Source organism: Tachyglossus aculeatus, chromosome 8 (genome assembly GCF_015852505.1).
Source record: "Tachyglossus aculeatus isolate mTacAcu1 chromosome 8, mTacAcu1.pri, whole genome shotgun sequence".
NCBI classification, from domain to species: Eukaryota; Metazoa; Chordata; class Mammalia; order Monotremata; family Tachyglossidae; genus Tachyglossus; species Tachyglossus aculeatus.
Genome location: NC_052073.1, coordinates 3,284,578 through 3,311,333, shown reverse-complemented (window position 1 = coordinate 3,311,333; position 26,756 = coordinate 3,284,578). Strand labels below are relative to the sequence as shown.

The 26,756-nt window shown below is 49.1% G+C and overlaps 1 protein-coding gene across 2 annotated transcripts in view; it reads left to right on the top strand.

Moving 5' to 3' along the window:
• Positions 1-26,756, top strand: part of RNF111 (ring finger protein 111) — a 115,233-nt gene that overhangs the window by 49,513 nt on the left and 38,964 nt on the right. For both annotated transcript variants that reach the window (XM_038750507.1, XM_038750506.1), the window contains exon 2: positions 23,299-24,209. In XM_038750507.1, coding sequence (XP_038606435.1) covers positions 23,318-24,209 — 892 coding nt within the window. In that variant the 5' untranslated portion in view covers positions 23,299-23,317. The remainder of the gene's footprint in view (positions 1-23,298; positions 24,210-26,756) is intronic.

Genomic DNA, 26,756 nt, shown 5'->3' with positions numbered 1-26,756 from the left:
AGTGATGGATCGATTGATCCGGTTACTGCCCCGCAGACTTTTACACTCTAATCGGCCGAGTGTTTGAAATGGTTTTCTTTCTCCCACCACCGCCAAGTGGAAAATGTTTAATTCTGTTTCACCTTCCTCTGTCCCTTAGGCCTCGTGCCTTCTTACCCTCCCCATGTCACCAAAATTCAACCTCCTTCCTGCAGTTTTTCGGTAGAAGTAGTTGTTGAACGCTTACTGTGTGCAGAGCACTTCACTGAACGCTGGGAAAGAGTACCCAGGTGAGAATTAGAAGGACCGCTTTGGACTGGAAAAGTGAAAACTGGTGGTTTGTTTCAAGTCGTAATCGGTTTGAAGCATGAAGGACCAGCGGTGTATTTGGCAATGTTTTTTCTGGACAGGAAGATTGCCTATTTGCTGAGGTTTTTGACTTCCTCCTTCCCTCAAAACTCTAAAAAAAGGTAGTTGAGTTCGAAGACGATGCTACTGACGGTTCCCAGGCCCGGGCTCTTTCCACTTGGCCACACCACTTCTCAGTCTTGATAGGTTTTGTCAATAGTGTGGCAAAGTAGTTCATCTTTATGTTGAACTCTGCCCTTCTCAGTGCCCTGGATATCAACCCATGGTCTCCTCACAGAGCTTTTTCTTTTTCTTCCAGTAGCAGTCTGTCTTTCCCTCTTGATTTCTCGAATTTGCCTTTGAATTCAGAGTGCAGTAGTCAAAAATCCCAGTGAAGAATGTTTGAATTATAGAACCCAATTTAGGTAATTACTGGAGAGCTTTGGCTTATCAGTCAGTTTTTGTTGTCTTAAATGCTTAGCATCAGAACTTCAGTGAGTCCACGCGAACCTGTTAGGGCAGTCCTGTAATGCTACAGTGGATTTTTTTTTTTTAACCTGATGCTTTCCTGTGTCAGAGATTGAGTTGGGCAGGGACCTTGTCTGCCAGCTCTGTGCACAGTAAAAGCTCAATAAATATTCCGTTGGCTGCTAAGTGAGTTCTGCAGAGAATGGAATTAGTGCCTTTTCCTTCCCTCCGTCAGTTGGTTACATCTCAAATGTACCGTGGCGTAGTGAATAGAACATGGTTCTGGAGGTCAGAAGGTCATGGGTTCTAATCCCGTCTCCGCCACTTGTCTGCTGTGTGACCTGGGGTGAGTCACTTCACTTCTCGTGCCTCAGTTCCTCCGTCTGTAAAATGGGAATCGAGACTTTGAGACCCAAGTGGGACAGGGACCGTGTCCAGCCCAATTTTCTGGTATCCACCCCAGTGCGTAGTTCAGTGCATGGCACACAGTATAAGCGGTTAACAAATTACCATTATTGTTATGATGATCACCACTGATGTTAAGTGACTTTTGCAGAGAATGGAGCTAATGCTCTAATGCGCAGAGAAGCGCATTACTCAGTGGAAAGACCACAGGCTTTGGAGTCAGAGGTCATGGGTTCAAATCCCAGCTGTGTGACTTCGGGCAAGTCACTTAACTTCTCTGTGCCTCAGTTACCTCATCTGTAAAATGGGGTTGACTGTGAGCCCCATGTGGGACAACCTGATCACCTTGTAACCTCCCCAGCGCTTAGAACAGTGCTTTGCACATCGTAAGCGCTTAATAAATGCCATCATTAATGCCTTTTCCTTCCCTCTGTCAGTTACATCTCAGATGTGCCCAAATGTAAGTTTCAGTAATTTCGGTTCGAGGGTTGTATTTTTTGTTGTTGCTGTTGCTGTTCTTTTGGTTTTGTGGGGGGTTTTTTTTGATTGCTTGTGAGGTTGCTCAATAACAGCAGTAAGTGTAGGGCGCATATCAACATCACCACGGTGTTTGTGTTTCTACTGGAAAAGTGCTTCTGGGGGGGTCAGAAGTTACTGTTCATTTTTCAGCCATTTTGGTGTATGGCGGAGGGCACGTATATCTTCTCTAAAGAAGCATTTCTTTGCAGTTTCACAATTACCCAGGGGGATGAAAGTTTGTGCATCAGACTTTCCAATCCAGTTAACAGGTTAGGGGAAGTGGCTGCTTTCGTTCTACTGTGGTTAAGGGGGAAATAAAATAAAAGCTACTGATTTTCTATCCGTTAGATCAATCAGTGGTATTTATTGGGTGCTTAGTGTCTGCAGAGCACCGTACTAAGCGCTTGGGAGAGTAGAATGTAACATTTGGTAGACATCATCCCTGCCTCCAATGGGCTTAACGTGGAGACACTTTGGAAAATGATGTGTTTGGTTTATGTGGGTGGGCAGGGGGAATCTGGGTATGGGCCCAGTATCTCAATGAGATTTTTTTTTTCCAAATTCATTGTCAGTCATATTTATTGAGCACTTACTGTGTGCAGGGTACTGTACTAAGCGCTTGGGACAGTACAGCAATAAACAGACACACTCCCTGCACGCACGGAGCTTTCAGTATAGATGGGGGGGAGACAGACATCAATACAAATAAATTACAGATATGGACATAAGGGTTATGGGGTGGGGGGAAGGGAGCAAGTCAGGGCGAAACTCCACACATTTGAGGTCAATCAGTGGTATTTATTGAGTACTGACTTGGCAGAGCACTGTACGAAGTGCTCCGGAGAGGACAAGGCAGTAGACACGATCCCAACGGAGACGCCTGGGAAATGGTGTATTTGGCACATGTGGGTGGGCAGAGAGTTTACAGTCTGGAGGCCCCTTTTATGATCATCAAAAAAAGTCTCGCTCTCGAGACCCACTCGAGTCTCATTTAAAAGCTCCCAATCCTTTTTCTCGTAGTGGCGGAAAGAGCAGGACGCCCCTCCCCGGATTCCAACAACTCTTGTCTGTTTCCAACGGACTCCAAGGGTTCATCCCGGTCCCTGCCAGAATTCCAGCCGGAAAACCTGGCCCGAGCGTCCTAGAAGAGAGCCGTGCACGTTTCACCAGTCGGACTGCAAATTAGGATCTGGGGTCGAGCTATCTCCTTACTGGAAAGCACTCTCAGTCAATCATATTTATTGAGTGCTTACTATATGCAGAGCACTGAACTAAGCGCTTGGGAGAGTACAGTACAACAGACTTAGCAGACACATTCCCTGCCCGTAATGAGCTTACAGTCTAGAGGGAATCTTAGGGGTTCTCAGAGTTCAGGTTTACTCATTTTGGCTCACACCGAACACTGAACTTGATTGAGGATAACTTAATTACAGTGCCCAAAGAACGGAAAACTTCCTCTTGGCTCCATTGGGGCTCCAGAATCTAGTTTTTGTCCCTTTTTTTAATGGTGTTAAGCGCTTTCTATGTGCCAGGCAATGTACTAAGTGCTGGGTTAGGTACAAGCTCATCAAGTAGAACAAAGACTGTATCCCAGATGGGGCTCACAGTCTTAATCCTCATTTTACAGGGGAGGGAACTGAGGCCTAGGGAAGTTCGTTGTTTCAGTCGTATTTATCGAGTGCTTACTGTGTGTATAGTAGCACGGTACTAAGCATTGAGAGAGTACAGTACGACACTAAACAGTCACATTCCCTGCCCACAACGAGCTTGCAGTTCAGAGAAGTGAAGTGACTTGTCCAAGGTCAGACAAACCCAGGGGTTTCTGACTCCTAGGCCGCACATTCTTCTTGTCCCCACAGAGCAGGGTGCCCGCTTTTGTGTAAAGCTGCAGGACTCTAGGAAGGACAATAGAGAAACTGAGGGGGTTTTGCAGTTGTTTCCCAGTTGAAAAGGCCAAAAGCCGAGTGTTGTTTCCATCAACTCTGGATGGAGGACACGGGGTGGGCCCCAGCCCTTCCACCGACCTCAATTGTTTGGAACTGCAAGGGCAGGGCTGACGTTTTTGCAAGATACTCCTGGGGCCCTGAATGAAAACCTCCCATCCTCTAGCATTTTCACAAATAGAGGCCTGTCTTTGGCCAGTGTAGGAACAGTGTCAAAGCGAGCTTCATGGGTAGCTGCATTTCTTACAGCTCAGTGAAAATAACGACGATAATAATAATTGTGATATTTGTTAAGTGCTTACTATGTGCCAAGCGCTGTTCTAAGCACCGGGGTAGATGCAGGGTAAGCAAGTTGGACGCAGTTCCTGTCCCACATGGGGCGCTCAGTCTTGATCCCCATTTTGCAGATGAGGGAACTGAGGCACGGAGAAGGGAGGTGACTTGCCTGAGGTCACACAGCAGACAAGTGGCAGAGCCAGGATTGCAGCCTATGCCCTCTGGCTCTCAGGCCCGTGCCCTAATGGAGAAGGAGATTCATTCTCCTGTGTGTTTTGTGGGCATCGAGACGGGGCGATGCTTTGTCTGAGTACCAGGCCTGTTTGCCGACAGCTTCAGCCTTTGTGTAGGCAGCTCAGAAAGGCCCATCTGCCGTGATGGTGATGATGATGATGGCGCGATAATTGTGGTACAACTGAATGAATGAATGTGGTATTTGTAAAGCACTTACTGTATGCCAGGCACTGTACTAATCGCAGGGATAGATACAGAATAATCAGGTCAGACTCAGTCCATATACCACTTGGGGCTCACAGCTTTAAACCCCATTTTACAGACGAGGTCACTGAGGCCTAGAGAAATGAAGGTGGCTTGCCCAAGGTCACACAGCAGACCAGGGGAGGAACCGGGATTAGAACCAGGAGGCCTTTCCAAACTGAGCCCCTTCCTTCCTCTCCCCCTCACCCCCCTCCATCCCCCCCTTCTTATCTCCTTCCCTTCCCCACAGCACCTGTATATATGTATATATGTTTGTACTTTTTATTACTCTATTTATTTATTTTACTTGTACATATCTATTCTATTTTATTTTGTTAGTATGTTTAGTTCTGTTCTCTGTCTTCCCCTTTTAGACTGTGAGCCCACTGTTGGGTAGGGACTGTCTCTATATGTTGCCAATTTGTACTTCGCAAGCACTTAGTACAGTGCTCTGCACATAGTAAGCGCTCAATAAATACGATTGATGATGATAACCCAAGTCTTCTAGGCCCGATCTCTACCCACTAGACCCCACTGCTTCTCTGGCCTCTCCTCCCAACTCCACAGCCAAGTTGGACTGCTGCATTGCTGCCTGGGATCCTTGTGTTTGGAAGAACGGGTTACTTTTTGGAGACCCGGTAAAAGGTTTAAGAATAATGAAGATTGCCGTTTGTCAGTCAGTTTATGGAATGCTTACTCGGTGCCTTACCTCCTGCCTTCAAGACATCCCTACTTGGATGTCCTGCGGGCAGCTGAAATTGAACATGCCCCAAACTGAACTTCTTTATCTTCCCACCCAAACCCTGTCCTCCTCCTCTCTTTTCCATCGCCGTAGACTACACCACTCTCTTCCCTGTCTCTCAGACCCATAACCTTGGCACTGTCCTCAATTCAACTCTCCCTTTCCACCCCCATATCCAATCTGCCGTCAAATCCTTTCAGTTCTGCCTTCGCAACATTGCTCAAATCCAGTCTTTCCTCTCCATCCGAACCGCTACCACACCGATTTCAAGCATTTTCCTATCCCGCCTCAGCTACCGCCTCCTCACTGACCTCCCAGCCTCCTGTCTCTCCCCGCTGCAATGATTCTGCTACCCGAATCATTTATCAACAAAAACGTTCAGTTCATGTCTTCCCACTCCTCAAGAACCTCCAGTGGCTGCCCATTTAGCCCTGCATCACAGAAACTCCTTACCCGTCGGCTTGAAAGCCCTCAATCATCTCGTCCCCTCCTATCTCCCCTCACTAATCTCCTACTCCAGCCCATCCCGCACCCACTCCGCTCCTCTAGTGCCAGCTTACTCACTGTACCCCCATCTCATCTGTCTCCTCACCAACCCCTTTCCCACTCCCTCCCCCTCCATATACGTTAGACCTCTCTCTCCACCTTCAAAGCATTACTGACGTCCCTCTCCTCCAGGAGGCCTTCCCCAATTAAGCCCTCTCTTCCCTGGCTCGCTCTCTCTTCTGCGTCATCTATGCACTTCGATCTGTGACCTTCGGACACTTGCTATTCTCCCCGCCCCCACCCCTGCAGCACTTACATACGTATCTTTAAATCATATCTTATAAATTGTTTATTCATATTAATGGCTGTCTCCCCTTCTAGACTGTAAGCTCATTATGGGCAGGGAACCTGTCTTCTAATCCTGTCTCCCCCTTCTAGACTGCGAGCCCACTGTTGGGTAGGGACCGTCTCTATATGTTGCCTACTTGCACTTCCCAAGCGCTTAGTACAGTGCTCTGCACACAGTAAGCGCTCAATAAATATGAATGAATGAATGAATGTTTATACTCTCCCAAGCGCTGCACATAGTAAGCGCTCAATAAATACCATTGATTGATTGATTGTAATAAGCCCTTGGGAAAGTGCAATATAACAGAGTTGGTAGGTATCTTCCCTGCCTACATAAGGGGAAGACAGACATTAATATAAATAAATAGATTATGGATATGGACACAAGCGCTGTGGGCCTGAGGGAGGGGGTGAATAAAGAAGGGTGCCAATCCAAGTGCAAGGGTGACGCAGAAGGGAGGGGAGAAAAGGAAATGAGGTCTTGTTAAAACGAATGGGCAGTGTTCATTTTTGTGCCGGGTGAGCGTAGGTTTAATTGCCTCACCAAGGGGGCTGATCTTTGATGCGTTTTGCGCTCCTGGCCAGGAATCCCACCGGTCCCGTGCAGTGACTAGAAGAGAGACCCTGTTGGCCCACAATGTAGACTGGAAGCCGTTGTGGGCAGGGAGCATATCGTTAGATGAATCGGATTTATCTGGAGCACTGTGCTTACCGTAGCTTATCCCCCCGCCACCCGTAGTCGTTGTGGCCCAGATGATGTTTTCGAGGGGCAAACTGGGGGAGGGCGTCGTCTTTAAGCCGAAAGGAAGAAGTGTGGGCATCTGGAAATCCCAGAATAGAAATCATTTTGTTCCCGGGGAGGTGAAACGAGCAATCCTTCCTTCCGAAAGTCATCCGGTAGATAGAGGGTGAGGGGGATGAGAGAACCCCGATGGAGTCCAGGCTCGTAGGTAACTGCAAGTTTTTGGGCCCATGAGAAACAGCATGGCCTAGTGGATACAGCCCGGACTGATCCCAGAACCACCACTTGTCTACTGTGTGACTTTGGGCAAATCACTTCGCGTCTCCATGCCTTGGTTCCCTAAACTGTAGAATGGGGGTTAAGACCGTGAGCCCCTTGTGGGACGGGACTGTGTCCAACCCGATTTGCTTATATCCACCCCGGTGCTCCAGTCTTTCTAGGCTGTGAGCCCGTTGTTGGGTAGGGATTGTCTCTTGCCAAATTGTACTTTCCAAGTGTTGAGTAAGGTGCTCTGCACACGCTAAGCGCTCAATAAATGTGACTGAATGAATGGCAGTCAGCACTTAACAAGTACTTCAATGATTATCATGAAGTAGTCTTCATTTCCTGCCACTTGCAGACTCAAGTTTCTGTTGGCAATCGCTGACATTCTACATTTGAGCTCCTTCCGTATGTGGAGAGCTGGACCGAGCACTTGGGGGACGATGATAGAATTAAGAGTCACGATCCTAGTGTGCTGTCTAGGGAGGGAGGTAGACACTAAGGGTTTTTTGTGTTTTTTTAAGGGTGCTTACTTTATGCCAGGCACTAGGGTTGATGCAAGCTAATCAGGTTGAACACAATTCAACAAGTGGCAGCATGGCCTGATGGCTAGAACCCAGGCTTGGAAGTCAGAAGGACCTGGGTTTTAAACCTGACTCCGCCACTTGTCTGCCGTGTGATCTTGGGTAAGTCACTTCACTGGGCCTCAGTGACTTCATCTGTGGAATGGGGATTGAGACTGTGAGTCCTGGGTGGAACAGGGGCTGTGCCCAACCCGATTAGCTTATGTCCACCCCAACACAGTTCAGTGCTGGCACATAGTAAGCACTTAACAAATGCTATTAAAAAAAAGAAGTGACGGAGTCAGGATTAGAATCCAGGTCCCCTAGGCCCTCGATCTTTCCTCTAGGCCGTGCTGCTTCTCAAGCTAGGCCTCACATCATCAACATCAATCGTATTTATTGAGCGCTTACTATGTGCAGAGCACTGTACTAAGCGCTTGGGAAGTACAAATTGGCAACATATAAAGACAGTCCCTACCCAACAGTGGGCTCACAGTCTAAAAGGGGGAGACAGAGAACAAAACCAAACATACTAACAAAATAAAATAAATAGAATAGATATGTACAAATAAAATAAATAGATAAATAAATAGAGTAAAAATATGTACAAACATGTACATATATACAGGTGCTGTGGGGAAGGGAAGGAGGTAAGATGGGGGGGATGGAGAGGGGGACGAGGGGGAGAGGAAGGAAGGGGCTCAGTCTGGGAAGGCCTCCTGGAGGAGGTGAGCTCTCAGCAGGGCCTTGAAGGGAGGAAGAGAGCTAGCTTGGCAGATGGGCAGAGGGAGGGCATTCCAGGCCCGGGGGATGACGTGGGCCGGGGTCGATGGCGGGACAGGCGAGAGCGAGGTACGGTGACGAGATAAGTGGTGGAAGAGCGGAGGGTGCGGGCTGGGCTGTAGAAGGAGAGAAGGGAGGTGAGGTAGGAGGGGGCGAGGGGATGGACAGCCTGGAAGCCCAGGGTGAGGAGATGGGTTTACTGGCCTGGCTCACGAGATGGGTTTACTGGCCTGATGAGAGGAATGAGAGGCTCCCAGATTGAGCCCCCTCCTTCCTCTCCCCCTCCTCCCCTTCTCCATCCCCCCCCCCATTTTACCTCCTTCCCTTCCCCACAGCACCTGTATATATGTATATATATTTGAACATATTTATTACTCTATTTTACTTGTACATATTTATTCTACTTATTTTATTTTGTTAATATGTTTTGTTTTGTTCTCTGTCTCCCCCTTCTAGACTGTGAGCCCACTGTTGGGTAGGGACCGTCTCTATATGTTGCCAACTTGTCCTTCCCAAGCGCTTAGTACAGTGCTCTGCACACAGTAAGCGCTCAATAAATACGATTGAATGAATGAATGAATGCCAGAAATTCCCAAATAATCAGAAGACCCAGTTGTATTCTCATGCAGTAGAGCCTCCTCCCTGCAGGAACGGGTCTGCCTGCTCTGTTGGAGTGTACGCTCTCCAGCGCTTAGTACAGTGCTGTGTACAGAGTAAGTGCTCAGTCAGGGCAAATGATGAGATCTTTTTTTAAAAAAAAAAACAAATACAACAACCACCATTGTAACAAGGTATCAAATGGTCTTATGGTGTGTTTTGATCTGTTTTTTTCCCCCCTTAATGTATTTAAGAACTTACTCCGTGCCAGGCAATGTGCTAAGTGCTTGGGTAGCGACAAGGTAATCAAGTTGGACCCAATCCTTGTCCCCCGTTTGAGGCTAACAGTCTTAATCCCCATTTTACAGATGAGGGAACCGAGGCACTGGGAAGTGAGTTGCCGAAGGTCACACCACAGGCAAGTGGCAGAACCGACAGCAGAACGCAGGAAGCCCGAAGGAAGAGGAGGGGGAGAATCAATCAATCAATCAATCAATCGTATTTATTGAGCGCTTACTATGTGCAGAGCACTGTACTAAGCGCTTGGGAAGTACAAATTGGCAACACACAGAGACAGTCCCTACCCAACAGTGGGCTCACAGTCTAAAAGGGGGAGACAGAGAACAGAACCAAACATACCAATAAAATAAATAGGATAGAAATGTACAAGTAAGATAAATAAATAAATAGAGTAATAAATATGTACAACCATATATACATATATACAGGTGCTGTGGGGAAGGGAAGGAGGTAAGATGGGGGGATGGAGAGGGGGACGAGGGGGAGAGGAAGGAAGGGGCTCAGTCTGGGAAGGCCTCCTGGAGGAGGTGAGCTCTCAGCAGGGCCTTGAAGGGAGGAAGAGAGCTATTTTTTTTTTTTATAAATACTAAGCATTATTTATTATTATGTAAACACGTTAGAAAGAAAAATCCGAATAATCCTCTTATTAAAATCATTCACAAGGAGTGGGGAAATTATGGCCTTTCCAGGCTCCAATCCATAACTTCGAATCAAGAGTTCTAGAGCTTGGGGAAAGCCACCGACCAAACAGTCGTCTTGAGACCAATCGGAGAGTTTAGCGGAGTGTTGGCGTCGAACCCAGGAGAATAGTTTTCATCTGGGTTCCAGATATTTTCCCCCTTTGATGTAGGGAGAAGCAGCGTGGCTCAGTGGAAAGAGCCCGGGCTTTGGAGTCAGAGGTCACGGGTTCAATTCCCAGCTCCACCAATTGTCAGCTGGGTGGCTTCGGGGAAGTCCCTTAACTTCTCTGTGCCTCAGTTACCTCATCTGTAAAATGGGGATTAAGACTGTCAGCCCCCCGTGGGACAACCTGATCACCCTGTAACCTCCCCGGCTCTTAGAACAGTGCTTTGCACGTAGTAAGTGCTTAATAAATGCCATCGTTAGGACAGTTGCAGAGTTGGAGAGTTGTCTTCTAATCCCTGCAAAAAACAGTCTTTTTGAGGATGAGCTGCTGGCAATTTAATTCATTTAAGAGGAAAAAAAATCAAGTTTTCAGAATATTCAGCTTTAAAAACTGGTATTTGAAAGCGCAAATACCCTCCAGGCCATGAGAGTCCGGAACTTTGTCCCTGTCGAGAGACGAACCTTCTCGAAATGGTCTGTCACCAGTGACTTGTCCCAGTTTGAAGCTGATAAAAAATAATAATAATCATAATAATGACATTTGTTAAGCGCTATGTGCAAAGCACTGTTCTAAGTGCTGGGGGGGGGGGGCTACATCATCATCATCATCAATCGTATTTATTGAGCGCTTACTATGTGCAGAGCACTGTACTAAGCGCTTGGGAAGTACAAATTGGCAACATATGGAGACGGTCCCTACCCAACAGTGGGCTCACAGTCTAAAAGGGGGAGACAGAGAACAAAACCAAACATACTAACAAAATAAAATAAGTAGACTAGATATGTACAAATAAAATAAATAAATAAATAGAGTAAAAAAATATGTACAAACATATATACATATATATATGTCGAAATGGTCTGTCACCAGTGACTTTTCCCAGGTTGAAGCTGATAAAAAAAAATAATAATAATAATAATGAAATTTGTTAAGCGCTATGTGCAAAGCACTGTTCTAAGTGCTGGGGTGGATACAGAGTGATCAGGTTGTCCCACATGGGGCTCACCGTCTTAATTCCCATTTTACAGACGAGGTAACTGAGGCACAGAGAAGTGAAGTGACTTGCCCAAAGTCACCCAGCTGACAGTTGGCGGAGCCGGGATTTGAACCCATGACCTCTGACTCCAAAGCCCGGGCTCTTTCCACTGAGCCTTGCTGCTTCTCACTACTGTACCAGGCAGCTGAGAAGTACCAAGTAAGGTGACACGTTCCCTGCCCACAAGGAGCTTACACCAGAATAGCAGGGGTGACAAACGTGAAAGTATTTGCCCCTGGGTTTTCACAGCTTTGCACTCAGTTCTTCTGGTTGCACTTTTGAACACAGGGTTTTTGCATACTCTACTGTTTGAGCACTTCCTCCTATTTGTAAATCGTTATATTGCCCTTCCCTCTCCACCCCCACTCCCTACATTAGCTTGTAAGGACTTTGAGGTCATTCATTCATTCAGTCAATCGTATTTATTGAGCGCTTACTGTGTGCAGAGCACTGGACTAAGCGCTTGGGAAGTACAAGTTAGCAGCATACAGAGACGGCCCCTATCCAACAGTGGGCTCACAATCTAGAAGGGGGAAACAGGCAACAAAACAAAACGCATTAACAAAATAAAATAAATAGAATAAATATGTTCAAGTAAAATAAATAGTGTAATAAATTCATTCAATCGTATTTATTGAGCGCTTACTGTGGGCAGAGCACTGTACTAAGCGCTTGGGACGTACAAGTTGGCACTCATTGATTCATTCAATCGCATTTATTGAGCGCTTACTGTGGACAGAGCACTGTACTAAGCGCTTGGGAAGTCCAAGTCGGCAACATCTAGAGACAGGGGACCTGTCTGCTAACTAGATGGAGTAGCAACATGGCATACTGGAAAGAGCCTGGGAGACAGGACCTGACTTCTAATAATAATGATAATTATTGTATTTAAGTGCTTACTACGTGCCAAGCACTGAACTAAGCGCTGGGGTGAATACAGGCCAATCGGGTTGGACACAGTCCCGACTCCACGACAGACCCGCTGTGTGACCTTGGGTGAGCCACTTAACTCTGCGAGTCACTTAACTTCTCTGAGCCTCAGTTACCTCATCTGTAAAATGGGGATGAAGACTGGGAGCCCCACGTGGGACAACCTGATCACCTTGTATCCCTCCAGCTCTTAGAATGGTGCTTCTCACATAATAAGCGTGTAACAAATGCCATCATTGTTGTTATTATTATTACTACTATGTATCTATCAGTCCTTTTCTTTATTTACAGCTATGTCTGTTTACTTGTATGGATGTTTGTCTCCCCCACTCTAGATTGGGAGCTCGTTGAGGGTGGGGATGGTCACTCTTTATTGCTGTATTGTAGTTTCCCAAGCGCTCAGTAAAGGACTCTGCAAATAGTAAGTGCTCAGTAAGTACGATTGAATGAACGGTGAATGAATCCATGAATAAGTAGTTGTTAATAATAATCATGACATTTATTAAGCGCTTACTATGTGCAGAGCACTGTTCTGAGCGCTTTTGTTTTGTTGCTGCATTGTATTTTCCAAGCGCTGAGTACAGTGCTCTGCACACAGGAAGCACGATTGAATGACTGGTGAATGAGTCCATGAATAATTATTTGTTGCTGCACTGTACTTTCCAAGCGCTTAGTACAGTGCTCTGCACACTGTAAGCGCTCAATAAATAAATACGATTGCATGTGCCTCAGTTCTCTCATCGACGAAATAGAGATTCAAAACCCCTTCTCCCACCAACTTAGACTGTGAGCCCCATGTGGGACCTGGTGAATTTGTCTCTATCCTAGTGCTTAGTGTACAGTGCATGGAACAGAGTAGCTCTTTAACAAATACAACAATTATTATTGGGTGGTAGTCTCCCAAGCACTTAATCCAACACTTTGCATTGTTCTGGCGCTCAGTAAATACTATTGGTTATGTTTTGTGTTGTATTTTAGCAGCTAAGATAGCTGCTATCTGCTATTTTAGCAGAGAAGCAGCGTGGCTCAGTGGAAAGAGCATGGGTTTGGGCGTCAGTGGTCATGGCCACTTATAATAATAATGGCATTTATTAAGCGCTTACTATGTGCAAAGCACTGTTCTAAGCACTGGGGAGGTTACAAGGAGATCAGGTTGTCCCACGTGGGGCTGACAGTCTCAATCCCCATTTTACAGATGAGGGAACTGAGGCTCAGAGAGGTTAAGTGACTTGCCCAAGGTCACACAGCAGACATGTGGCGGAGCTGGGATTCGAACCCATGACCTCTGACTCCAAAGCCCGGGCTCTTCTCCACTGAGCCACGCTGCTCCTCTTATAGGCCATGTGACTTGGGGCAAGTCACTTAACTTCTCTGGGCCTCAGCTACCTCATCTGTAAAGTGGGGATTAGGATTGAGCCCCAGATATCCCCCCAGCACTTAGAACAGTGCTTACACATAGTAAGCGCTTAACAAATACCGTCATTATTATTATTATTTCTTTACATTGGCACATCTATTGTGTTTGTGTTACAGCTTAAAGATTCGAGGCAGTCGTAGGAGCTTGGCAGAAGTGCTTCTCAGTAGCTATTCATTCTCAAAATCGTTTTTATTGAGCGCTCACCGTGTGCAGAGCACTCTAAGCACTTGGGAGAGTACAATATAACAATAAACAGACACATTCCGTACCCCCAACGAGCTTCCAGTCGAATCCAGAAGGTTCCTGGTTTAGCTGTTGCCGGCGGGCTTCACAGTCAGCTTTTTCGCCTTTCTTACACACACTGCTGATGCCCCTGAAATCCTGAGTCCGAGCCCCAGCGCAGGCTTCAATCGGTGCTATTTAGTGAGCACTTCCCGTGCCCAGAGCACTGTACTAAATGCTTGGGAAAGTACAACAGAGTCGGTAGAAGCCTGGCCTGCCTGCCAGGAGCACACAGTCTAGAAGGGGAAGCGGTCATTGCACTCAATTATGGGTACGGATGTGAGCGCCGTGAGGTGCGGCAGGTGAATATCTGTAATTTATTTCTATTAATACCTGTTTCCCCCCCAGATCGTAAGTTCGTTGCGGGCAGGAAACGGGTCTCTTACATTGTTACACCATACCTCTCCCAAATGCTAAGGTGTTCTGCACACAGCGCGCAGTAATAATAATGATGGCATTTATTAAGCACTCACTATGTGCAAAGCTCTGATCTGAACGCTGAAGCACCGTTCTAAGCACTGAGTAAATACAATTGACTGAATATCAAGTGGCTAAAAGGGTACAGAGAAGCAGGCATGGCTCAGTGGAAAGAGCCCAGGCTTTGGAGTCTGAGGTCATGGGTTCAAATCCCGGCTCCGCCAATTATCAGCTGTGGGACTTCGGGCAAGTCACTTAACTTCTCTGGGCTTCAGTTACCTCATCTGTAAAATGGGAGTGAAGACTGTGAGCCCCACGTGGGACAACCTGATCACCTTGTAACCTCCCTAGCGCTTAGAACAGTGCTTTGCAGATAGTAAGCGCTTAATAAATGCCATCATTATTATTATTACAGGTCTAAGCACAAGGGTGAGGCAGAAGGGAGTGGGGTGTGGAGATGAGGGAGCAACAAATAGAGGTGAGGTGAGGACTCGGATTCGGCCCTTGGGTGGAAGGGCGCGGCCCAAAGGTGCCAAGGTGCGGCCAGCGCTCCGTTCAGGTGGCTTCTGATCCACCTTTGCTTGGTGTCCTGGGCAGTCCACGTGAGGAGCCCATCGCGGTCAGTGCTCATTGCCAGGACAGGTCATTGCCAGGACTCACCCCTCACCTTTATTTTTATATATCTAGTATTTTTTTTTTTTTTAGTGGCACTGTTAAATGGTTATTCTGTGCCAGGCACCATATGCATGCTCGGAATGAATCGGGTCGGCCCCCTTCCCTGTCCCGCACGGACACAGACGCGACAGACCAGACCGTGTCACCGTTTGCCCCCAGCCCCCGCCGTGTCGTTGCCCGACGGGCAAGGGCCGGTGGGGCCGGAGGCGCCCGGGAGCTGGGAGAAGTGCTCCTACTGGTGGGGTCGATTTCCATCCTCTGAGGATGGCACCGGGGCAGTTTCGGGGTGTCGTCTGCCTGCCCCGGGATGTTGGAGGCCAGGGTCCCCTGTTGGGGTGGCCGCAGGCCCCTTTGGCCTCCTGGTGGGCTCTGAGGTGCTGGGGGTGGCCCGGCTGAACCTGTGCTAAATGCCCGTTGGGACCCTTCCCCTTCCCCTTCCCCTTCCCCTTCCCCTTCCCCTTCCCCTTCCCATTCCCCTTCCCCTTCCCCTTCCCCTTCCCCTTCCCCTTCCCCTTTTAGACTGTGAGCCCACTGTTGGGTAGGGACTGTCTCTATATGTTGCCAATTTGTACTTCCCAAGTGCTTAGTACAGTGCTCTGCACATAGTAAGCGCTCAATAAATACGATTGATGATGATGACCCCGATGGAGGGAGTCCACCCCAGCACCATGGTGGGGGAGTGGTGTTCCCCAGGATAGGGAGCCATTGCTCCCCTGCCCCGAGCCGCTCCTCCAAGGCCACCCCGTCCCCACCCCAACTCCGGACAGATCTTTCGGGCATTCGATATTTGAGCCAAGAGGGCCCACAAGGGAACCCAGCAACACAGCAGCCTAATGGCTAGGGCCCAGGCCTAAGAGGCAGAAGGGACTTGGGTTCCGATCCCTGCTCCGCCACTTGTCTGCTGGGTGACCTTGAGCAAGTCACTTCTCCGGGCCTCAGTCCCCTCTTCTGTGATTAAAACTGATTAAGCCCAGACTGAGCCTCCCGTTATCTCAGCTCCCTCGACTTGCTCCCTTTTGCTCTCCCCTCCCCCATCCAACAACACTTTTGTATATATGTATATATCTATATATTTATTTTATATTTATTATTTATTTATTTTATTTGTACATATCTATTCTATTTATTTTATTTTGTTAGTATGTTTGGTTTGTTCTCTGTCTCCCCCTTTTAGACTGTGAGCCCACTGTTGGGTAGGGACTCTCTCTATATGTTGCCAATTAGTACTTCCCAAGCGCTTAGTACAGTGCTCTGCACATAGTAAGCGCTCAATAAATACGATTGATGATGATGATCTATAATTCTATTTATTTACAGTGATGCCCGTTTATTTGTTTTGATGTCTGTCTGTACCCCCCTCTAGACTGTAAGCCTGGGAGGGGGCCGGGAAATCTGGCCGGGGTCAGTCGGTCGGTGGTGTTTATCGAGCGCTTACCGTACTAAGCGCTTGGGAGAATTCAGTATACTAGAGTTGGCAGACATCTTCCCTGCCCACAACGAGTTTACAGTCTAGGGGATTTCCTCATGGCATCGGGGCAGGGTCAAGAGGGGGACTGCTGCAAACTCTTTAGGGGTGGCAGGCCAGGCAGCAGCAGCAGCAAACAGGCAACAGGCTTGTTGAATTTCTGTCTTTTGCCATGTGGGAGAGCAGCAATGGCCTCGTGGAGAGAGCCTGGGCCCAGGAATCAGGGCGCCCGGGTTCGAATCCGGGCTCCACCACTTGGGTTTTTGGGGGGGGGGGGGGGGTATCTGTTAAGCGCTACCAGACTGAGCCCCTTCCTTCCTCTCCCCCTCGTCCCCCTCTCCATCCCCCCCATCTTACCTCCTTCCCTTCCCCACAGCACCTGTATATATGTATATATGTTTGTACATATTTATTACTCTATTTATTGATTGATTTTATTTGTCCATATCTATTCTATGTATTTTATTTTGTTAGTATGTTTGGTTTTGTTCTCTGTCTCCCCCTTTTAGGCTGTGAGCCCGCTGTTGGGTAGGGACTGTCTCTATATGTTGCCAGTTTGTACTTCCCAAGCGCTTAGTACAGTGCTCTGCACATAGTAAGCGCTCAATAAATACGATTGATGATGATGATGATGTGCGAGTCACTCTACGAAGCACTGGGGTAGATATAAGCTCATCAGGTTGGACCCAATCCCTGTCCCACATGGGGCTCACAGTCTCCATCCCCCATTTTGCAGGTGAGGTCAAGCGGCAGAGCCGGGATTAGAACCCAGGTCCTTCTAACTCTCAGGCCTGTGCTCTGCCCACTACGCCACGCAGCTTCTCACTTGCCTGCCAGTCACCTAATCCTTCCTAGTTTCCTCATCTGTAGATTGGGGATTCAACAAGACTTTTTAATAATAATAATGATGGCATTTATTAAGCTCTTACTATGTGCAAAGCACTGTTCTAAGTGCTGGGGAGGTTACAAGGCGATCAGGTTGTCCCACGAGGGACTCACCGTCAATCCCCATTTTACAGAGGAGGGCACTGAGGCCCAGAGAAGTTAAGTGACTTGCCCAAAGTCACACAGCTGACAGTTGGCGGAGCCGGGATTTGAACCCATGACCAGTGACTCCAAAGCCCATGCTGTTTCCACTGAGCCACGCTGGGAGCCCTAAGTGGGACAGCGACTCTGTCAGACATGGTTATCTTGGGTCCAACCAGCGCTTGGTACATTGCTTGTCACAGAGTAATAGTTTGACAAATGTCACAATTATTATTATTATTATCATCATTATTCCCTAGGGAGCGATTGCTAGCTAAGTACCCGGACCGCGAATCGGGTTGGATACGAAGGCGTCGTACAAAGGCTTCTCCTGCCATTAAAAATGAGTGAGCAAGGAGTCCTCCTCTCCGTGGCCTAAGCCTGGTACACAGTGTGCCAACCTAAGGGCACATTGCAAAATCCAGGTCCTCCCTACGGAGATCAGCCCACCCCCTCTTTACAGCAGAGAAAGGGCGTGATCCCTGGCGAGGCAATTCCTTAGGCAGTTTTCCTGTTTTATGACTGTTCCCGGAAGCTTCCCCAGTTAGATCACGGCTGTCGAGCTGCTGTTTGGCGGCTTGTTCGTTTTTTGGACCCCAGAGAGGGAGGTGACGTGTAGCGACGTGCAGAGCCGTTCCTCTTCCTCCCCTCCGAAGGCGTCGACCAGCCGTACCTTCGAAAAGCCCTCAGGTATCTGGCGAGCTGGCCGGCCAGTCCGATGGGAGGGTTGGCCCGGCACCCTTCTGGACCCTCATGTGGGCCCGAAAAGAGCGCGTGTCCATCCGCTCGTTTCTTTCCACACCCTTTAGGTTTCCAGCTTGGAAAACTGGCATAAAGGAACTACGGGGCATATGCTCCGATGACTTCCTGCCAATGGAAATTCCAGTCCCTGAGTCACGGGAGAGCCCGGCCCAGACAGCAAGCCCGGGCCGGGGCCGGGGCCGGGGCCGGGGGAGGAGGAGGAGGAGCCAGAAAGCAGCGTGGCCTAGTGGGAAGAACCCGGGCCTGGGTTCTGTTCCTGGCTCCGCCACTTGTCTGCCGTGTGACTTTGGGCGAATCACGTCACTTCTCTGAGCCTCGGTTCCCTCATCCACGAAACTGGGACTACAACCCTTCTAGACAGTGAGCCGCTTGTTGGGTAGGGACTGTCTCTATATGTTGCCAACTTGTACTTCCCAAGTGCTTAGTACAGTGCTCTGCACACAGTAAGCACTCAATAAATACGATTGACTGAATGAATGAATCAGCCCAGCCTGCACACTTCGCTCCGCCACTGGGAATCTTCTCACTGTGCCTCGATATCACTATCTCGCCGCCGACCCCTCGCCCACGTCCTGCCTCTGGCTCATCTCCTCCAGGAGGCCTTCCCTTTCCTCTCCTCTCACTTCCTTCTGTGTCGCCCTGATTTGCTCCCTTTGTTCTTTCCCCCTCCAGCCCCTCCATCACTTAAGTACATATATGTCATTTATTTATATTGATGTCTCCCCCCCCCCCCCCCCGACTGTAAGCTTGTTGTGGGCAGGGAATGTGTCTATTTATTGTTGTCCTGTCCCAAGTGCTGAGTATGGTGCTCTGCACACAGTAAGCATTCAGCAAATAGGATTGGCACATAGTAAGTGCCTAACAAATACCCCAGTTGTTATGACGATCTGGGCCTGGCCTGCTGCCCTTCCCTCTCCGTCCCCTTCGGGATGGTGGCTCCAACCCGTGCCCAGTGAATCACGGGGCGAGAGTCCACGGGGCCCAGACAGACTGGTGGTGCGTGTGTGGCACGGGGTGACCCACCGTAAGGGTCCCCCGCGGACCCCAGTCTCTGGTCTGGGCCCCGTAACTCTGGCTGGCGGGGGTGATGGCCCAGAATTGGGCCCTGAGACTCACCGGGCTCGGAGTTGGAGTGTCAAACTTACTAGATTTTCACTTTCAAGCTTCCTAGATTGGAAGTTCATTGTGGTCAGGGGGCCTGTCTGCCAACTCTGTCATATTGTAGTCTCCCAAGCTCTTAGTGTCAAACTTCCTAGACTGGAAGCTTGTTGTGGGCAGGGAACATCTCCACCAACTCTGTCAGAGGGTATAATAATAATAATAATAATAATAATGGCATTTATTAAGCGCTTACTATGTGCAAAGCACTGTTCTAAGCGCTGGGGGGGATACAAGGTCATGAGGTTGTCCCACGTGGGGCTCACAGTCTTCATCCCCATTTTACAGATGAGGGAACTGAGGCCCAGAGAAGTTAAGTGACTTGCCCAAAGTCACCCAGCTGACAAGTGGCGGAGCCGGGATTTGAACCCATGACCTCTGACTCCAAAGCCCGTGCTCTTTCCACTGAGCCACGCTGCTTGTATACTCTCCCAGGCGTCGAGTATGGTGCTCCGCACACAGCACTCAAGAAATGCCATTAATTGAAAGACGGATTGAGGGAACTGGAGGCTGGAGCTAGTGAGGGATCTGTTGTATTGTCCTCTCCCAAGTGTTTAGCACAGTGCTGTGCACACAGTAAGCACGGAAGAAAGGCCATCGATGGAGCGAGCTGCCAGGGAAGGGAGCCGGGTCTGGCGGGGACGGTCGAGGAGACCGGCTTCAGGAGCAGGGTTAGGCCGCGGGGACCGCGGAGCCCTGGATTTTGATTGAGAGAGGCTGCTTTTCAAACACACAGCCCAATCTTCGCCAATTAAGACATGAAAGGCTGCGTATTTTTAGACGATTATAGAATCCTGGGGAGGTGGCATAAAGTAGGAGGCTGAAGTCTGTGACCGGCCGAGAGCAGTAATCACTCTGGAATGTCTCGCCCTAATGAAGTAGGAATGCGTACACACAAACAGTAAGACCTGTGCGTTCATTGGGCCTGTGAACGTGGGTACGCGGCGTGTCCTCCGGGCCATTCCGACTTTCCCACAGTGCACCTCTGAGCTGATCCTGCTCGATGGTTTCAGGCCAACTCGACTGAAGAGAAAACAAAATTCCGTGTTCTCGTATTCATTCATTCAATCGTATTTATTGAGCGCTTACTGTGTGCAGAGTACTGTACTAAGCGCTTGGGAAGTACAAGTTGGCAACATAGAGAGACGGTCCCTACCCAACAGCGGGCTCACAGTCTAGAAGGGGGAGGCAGACAACAAAACAAAACATATTAACAAAATAAAATAAGTAGAATAAACATGTACAAGTAAAATAGAGTAATAAATTCATTCATTCAATCGTATTTATTGAGCGCTTACTGTGTGCAGAGCACCGTACTAAGCACTTGGGAAGTACAAGTTGGCATTCATTCATTCGATCGTATCTCGCCCAACCAAAGTAAGAGTCCATTTGGACCCGTCGCCGTGCTTTCCGAGAAGAGGTATTTTTGGAACGCGTAATTATCAACACACAGCTCCGTGCCGGATCTCGGAACGGTGACAGTGGTGATTTCTGGTACGGTGTCTCAAAACCTGCCCAGGCAGGGCATTGCAGCGCGGTTTTAACACTCTGTTGAGTAAAGCCCAGCGAGGCGATGTGTCGGCTTGAGATCCCCCGAGTCACACTAAGGATTGAATGAAAGAGTTAAGGCTTAAATCACCGCAGGAAACTCTGATCCTTTTTCCGCAGCACCGTGCGGCAGCCTCAATCTCAGCTCGGCCTATCAATCAATCAGTCAGTCGTATTTATTGAGTGCTTACTATGTGCAGAGCACTGTACTAAGCGCTTGGGAAGTACAAGTTGGCAACATCTAGAGACAGTCCCTACCCAACAGTGGGCTCACAGTCTAAAAGGGGGAGACAGAGAATAAAGCCAAACATACTAACAAAATAAAATAAGTAGGATAGATATGTACAAGTAAAATAAATAAATAGAGTAATAAATATGTACAAACATCAATCAATCAATCAATCGTATTTATTGAGCGCTTACTATGTGCAGAGCACTGTACTAAGCAATTGGGAAGTACAAATTGGCAGCACGTAGAGACAGTCCCTACCCAACAGTGGGCTCACAGTCTAAAAGGGGGAGACAGAGAACAGAACCAAACATACCAACAAAATAAAATAAATAGGATAGAAATGCACAAGCAAAATAAATAAATAAATAAATAGAGTAATGAATATGTCCAACCATATATACATATATACAGGTGCTGTGGGGAAGGGAAGGAGGTAAGATGGGGGGATGGAGAGGGGGACGAGGGGGGAGAGGAAGGAAGGGGCTCAGTCTGGGAAGGCCTCCTGGAGGAGGTGAGCTCTCAGCAGGGCCTATATATAGGGCCAAACATATATACAGGTGGTGTATATCACCTGTATATACAGGCCTATCGAAAAAGCTCCTGTTTTGGTCAGTTAATAGTGGTCTTTGGTGAGTGCTTGCGTGCTGCCAAGCACGGTACTAGGCGCTGGGGTAGATACAGGGTCGTCAGGTGGGACACGGTCCCTGTCCCACATGGGGCTCCCAGTCTAAGTAGGAGGACATAGGCTTTAATCCCCATTTTAGAGCTGAGGAAACTGAGGCCCAGAGAAGTGAAGTGACTTTCCCAAAGTCACGCAGGTGGCAGAGCCCGGACGAGACCCCAGGGCTTCCGCCTCCCAGGCCTGGGGTCCCTCTAGATTGTTCGTTAAGGGCAGGGGTTGTGTCTGTCGATTCTGTCATACTGTACTCTCCCAAGCGCTTAATACTGTGCTCTGCGTGTAGTAAGCGCTCGGTAAATACCATTGATCATATTTGTTACTCTATTTATTTTACTTGTGCATATCTATTCTGTTAATTTTATTTTGTTAGTATGTTTGGTTTTGTTGTCTGTCTCCCCCTTTTAGACTGTGAGCCCACTGTTGGGTAGGGACTGTCTCTGTATGTTGCCAACTTGGACTTCCCAAGCGCTTAGTACAGTGCTCTGCACACAGTAAGCGCTCAATAAATACGATTGATGATGATGATGATTGATCGGTGGATTTCCACAAGGCCACTTTATCTCCTCTGTGCAGAACACCATACGGAGGGCTTGGGAGAGTGCAGGAGAGTTAGATGATGTGCTGATTAGATGATACAGTCTTAACTTGAACTCTCACCTGAAAGAACGACCACCCATCCCGCTCTCCCACTCAGATATAACCATCGTGGCCTCGATTGAGTGTTTCCCACGTGCCAAGCACTGCATCCATTTTTACATTTTTAGACTGTGAGCCCACTGTTGGGTAGGGACCGTCTCTATATGTTGCCAACTTGTACTTCCCAAGCGCTAGTACAGTGCTCTGCACACAGTAAGCACTCAATAAATACGATTGATTGATTGCATCTGGGGTGGGGGGAGCCCCCAGGTCAACAGGTCAGACAGGGTCCCCGTTTCCCCCTCTCCTTCCCCGCAGTTCAAAGTAGAGAAGCAGCATGGCTTAGTGGCAAGATCCCAGGCTTGGGAATCAGAGGTTGTGGGTTCCAATCCCGGCTCCGCCACTTATCAGCTGTGTGACTCCGGGCAAGTCACTTCTCTGTGCCTGTTCCCTCGTCTGTAAAATGGAGATTAAGACTGTGAGCCCCCGCGAGGAACAACCTGATTGGTTTGTATCTACCCCAGCGCTTAGAACAGTGATTGGCACATAGTAAGCGCTTAACAAATACCATCACCGTCGTTATTATTAATGGTAACACTAACAGTAATAATTATTGGGTTGTGAAGCGCTTACTATGTGCCAAGCACTACTGAGCGCCAGGGGTAGGTACGCAATCATCAGGTTGGACGTGGGGCTACCAGTCCAAGTAGGAGGGAGTAGGATTCAATCCCCATTTTAAAGATGAGGAAACCGAGGCCCAGGGAAGTGAAGCGACTTGCCCCAAGCCACACAGCAGGCAGGCGGCGGAGGCGGGATGAGAACCTAGACCCCCTGACTCCCAAGCCCGCCCCATCTCCACTAGGCCTCGCCGCCTCTCTCGAACAGACCTCGGAGGGTAATGAAACGCTCTGTTCCTAACGCGCTTCCCCCGCCCCCCTTGCGTCTCTCCAGGCCTTCCTCGCTCTTTCCCATGTCTCGATGGACTCCCGGATGTAACAGGCTGTATACCCTAAAAGCGGATATGAAGAGTGACGTTCCCTCTGATGCACCAAAGAGACAGGAGAGCCTGAAGGGGATCCTCCTGAACCCCGAACCCCTCGAGGCGGCCAAGAGCTTCCCCGAAGAAGTGGAGATGATTGCCAGTAAAGTGGGGAATGACTTTTCCCACCTGTGCGGCGACTCCCCGAAGCAGGAGAAGGCCACGGGCGGCAGCCGGCCCGAGCGAGACAAGGGGACGGGCGTGCGGAAGAAGCGCAAGAGCCAGCAGGCCGGCCCCTCGGACGCCCAGAAGGGAAGCCCGGGCCCGCTGGGGCCGAGGCGGCCCTCGGAGCCGCAGAGCGACGACGAAGACGACGACGAAGACGACGACGACTCCTCTTTCAGCGACTGCGTCTCCTCCCCGTCCTCCAGCCTGCATTTCGGGGACTCGGACACGGTCACCTCGGACACGGACCGGGAGGCCCCGGAGCGGCCCCCGCCCCCGGCGGCCTTGAGCGCCAAGGGCCGGACTCAGGGGGCCCGGGCCCCGAAGTGGCCGCGGCCCGAGCCCGAGCCCGTGTCGGGCCTGTTCATGAAGCGGCCCTGCTTCCACGGCGGCTCCCTGCGCAGGCTGCCCTGCCGCAAGAGGTTCCTGAAGAGCGGCTCCTCGCAGCGGACGCAGAAACAGAAGGAGCGGATTTTGCTGCAGAGGAAGAAGCGGGAGGTGTTGGCCCGCAGGAAGTTCGCCCTGCTGCCCAGCTCCAGCGGCTCCAGCGAGAACGATCTCAGCAGCGAGTCGTCCGCCAGCTCCTCCACCGAAGGAGAGGAAGATCTGTTCGTGGCCCCCGGCGAGAGCCACCAGGCCAGCTCCAGCCTTCCCTCAGGTCAGCCTCCCGGAGCGGTCGTTGCGGGGCCGGGGGGAGAGGTCGGAGCGGCCGAGCTCGGGGCTCTGGGCTTCCCGTTCCGGGGCCCGGGTGGGAACGGGCTTTGGGAAGGGGGTGGGCGGTCCCGGGGCCTAGAGTGCTCTCCCTCTGACCTCCTCGTGATCCCCGACCCGGGGTTTCGGGCAGGTGGCGGGAGGGCCCGGATCATTCCCTCACCATTCATTCAGTCAGTCGTGTTTATTATTGCTGTTATCTCCATCATCCTGACTTGCTTTGTTCATCCAACCTCTCTCCCAGCCCCACAGCACTTGTGTATGTATCTGTAACTTATATTAATGTCCATCTCCCTCGAGACTGTAAGCTCGTTGTGGGCCGCGGACCCGTCTGTTTTAGTGTTAAATTGTGCTCTCCCAAGGGCTTAGTACGGTGCTCTGCACACAGTAAGTACTCGGTACATACGATTGACTGACTCGTACTAGTGAATAAAGAGACGGATTAGGTTTTTCGGGAAAGCGTGCCTTCAGTTTCCCGAACCACCCCGCCGCCGAGCCGAAACCATCGTAGGCAATTTGTATGGAACTCCTGGGAATCAATCAATCAATCAGTCGTATTTATTGAGCTCTTACTGTGTGCAGAGCACTGTACTAAGCGCTTGGGAAGTACAAGTTGGCAACATATAGAGACAGTCCCTACCCAACAGTGGGCTCACAGGCTAGGAGGGGGAGACAGAGAAGATTCGGGGATTGACGATCGCCTCAGCGTGCTCTCCGTGGGTCTGCAAGAAAGAATTCATTGTAGCCACGATCCCGCCTTGGGTGATAAGCGGCGAGTGTGGGGCAGCCTCCTCGTTTCACTTCGCCAGAAAGTTTTCTGGGAAGGCCTCATTTGCCTCCCGGTCCGTCACCATTCATTTGTTTCAGACGCAGGTGACATGTTTCTATGGGTACACGTGCTTAGGGAGTCAAAACAGCACCTGATCCGAGCGGCTCCGGAGCGCGTTAGGAGATGGAAACCTCGGCCCGGCCCGGCTGTTTCCTCCGGCTCCTGGAAAGCTCTCTTGACTCTTCCAATCAATCAATCAATCAGTCGTATTTATTGAGCGCTTACTATGCGCAGAGCACTGTACTAAGCGCTTGGGAAGTACAAATTGGCAACATATAGAGACAGTCCCTACCCAACAGTGGGCTCACAGTCTAAAAGGGGGAGACCGAGAACAGAACCAAACCTACTAACAGAATAAAAGAAATAGAATAGATATGTACAAGTAAAATAAATAGAGTAGTAAATATGTACAGATGTATATACATATATACAGGTGCTGTGGGGAAGGGAAGGAGGTAAGATGGGGGGGACGAGGGAGAGAGGAAGGAAGGGGCTGAGTGAAGGAGCTTTTAGACTGTGAGCCCTTCCACTAGGCCACACTGCTTCGCTGTTCATTTACTGAGCATGTACTGTGTGCAGGATCAATCAATCAATCGTATTTATTGAGCACTGTACTAAGCGCTTGGGAAGTGCAAGTTGGCAACATATAGGGACGGTCCCTACCCAGCAGTGGGCTCACATTGGAAGACACCATCTCCTGCCCCACAAAGAGCTTGCAGACTAGAGGAGACAGACATTCATTCAATTGTATTTATCGAACGCTTACTGTGTGCAGAGCACTGTACTAAGTTCTTGGGAGAGTACAATACAACAAGCAGCAGACACGATCCCTGCCCACAGCGAGCTTACAGTCTAAAGGACACGGATTAGGTGGTGGAAAGAGGAGAGTTCTGCTTTCGGTAACCAGCATTTCTGGTGTCAGTAGAAACCCTGGGAAGCAGCATGGCGTAATGGATAGAGCCTGGGCCCGGGAATCATCATCATCATCATCATCATCAGTCGTATTTATTGAGCGCTTACTGTGTGCAGAGCACTGTACTAGGCGCTTGGGAAGTACAAATTGGCAACATATAGAGACAGTCCCTACCCAACAGTGGGCTCACAGTCTAAAAGGGGGAGGCAAAACCAAACATACTAACAAAATAAAATAAATAGAATAGATATGTACAAGCAAAATAAATAAATAGAGTAATAATAAATAAATAAATAGAGTAATATAAGTAGAGTAAAAATAAATAAATAAATAGAGTAATAATAAGTAAATAGAGTAATAGAATCAGAAGGTCATGGGTTCTAATCCCGCCTCCACCACTTGCCTGCTGTGTGACCGTGGGCAAGTCACTTCACTTCTGTGCCTCAGCTGTCTCATCTGTAAAATGCGGATTGAGACTGTGAGCCCAATGTGGGACAGGGACTGTGTTCAACCCAATTAGCCTGTATCCACCCCAGCGCTTAGAACGGTGCCTGGTACATGGTAAGTGCTTAACAAATACCATAATAGCAATAATAATAATAATTACTGCTCACTGAGGCTATTGTCAATCACCAAATCTTCCTAGGAGTTCCATAAAAATTGCCTACAATGATTTTGGCTCAGGGGGGTTCGGGAAAGTGAAGGCACGCTTTCCTGGAAAACCTAATCCGTCTCTTTATTCACTAATACGA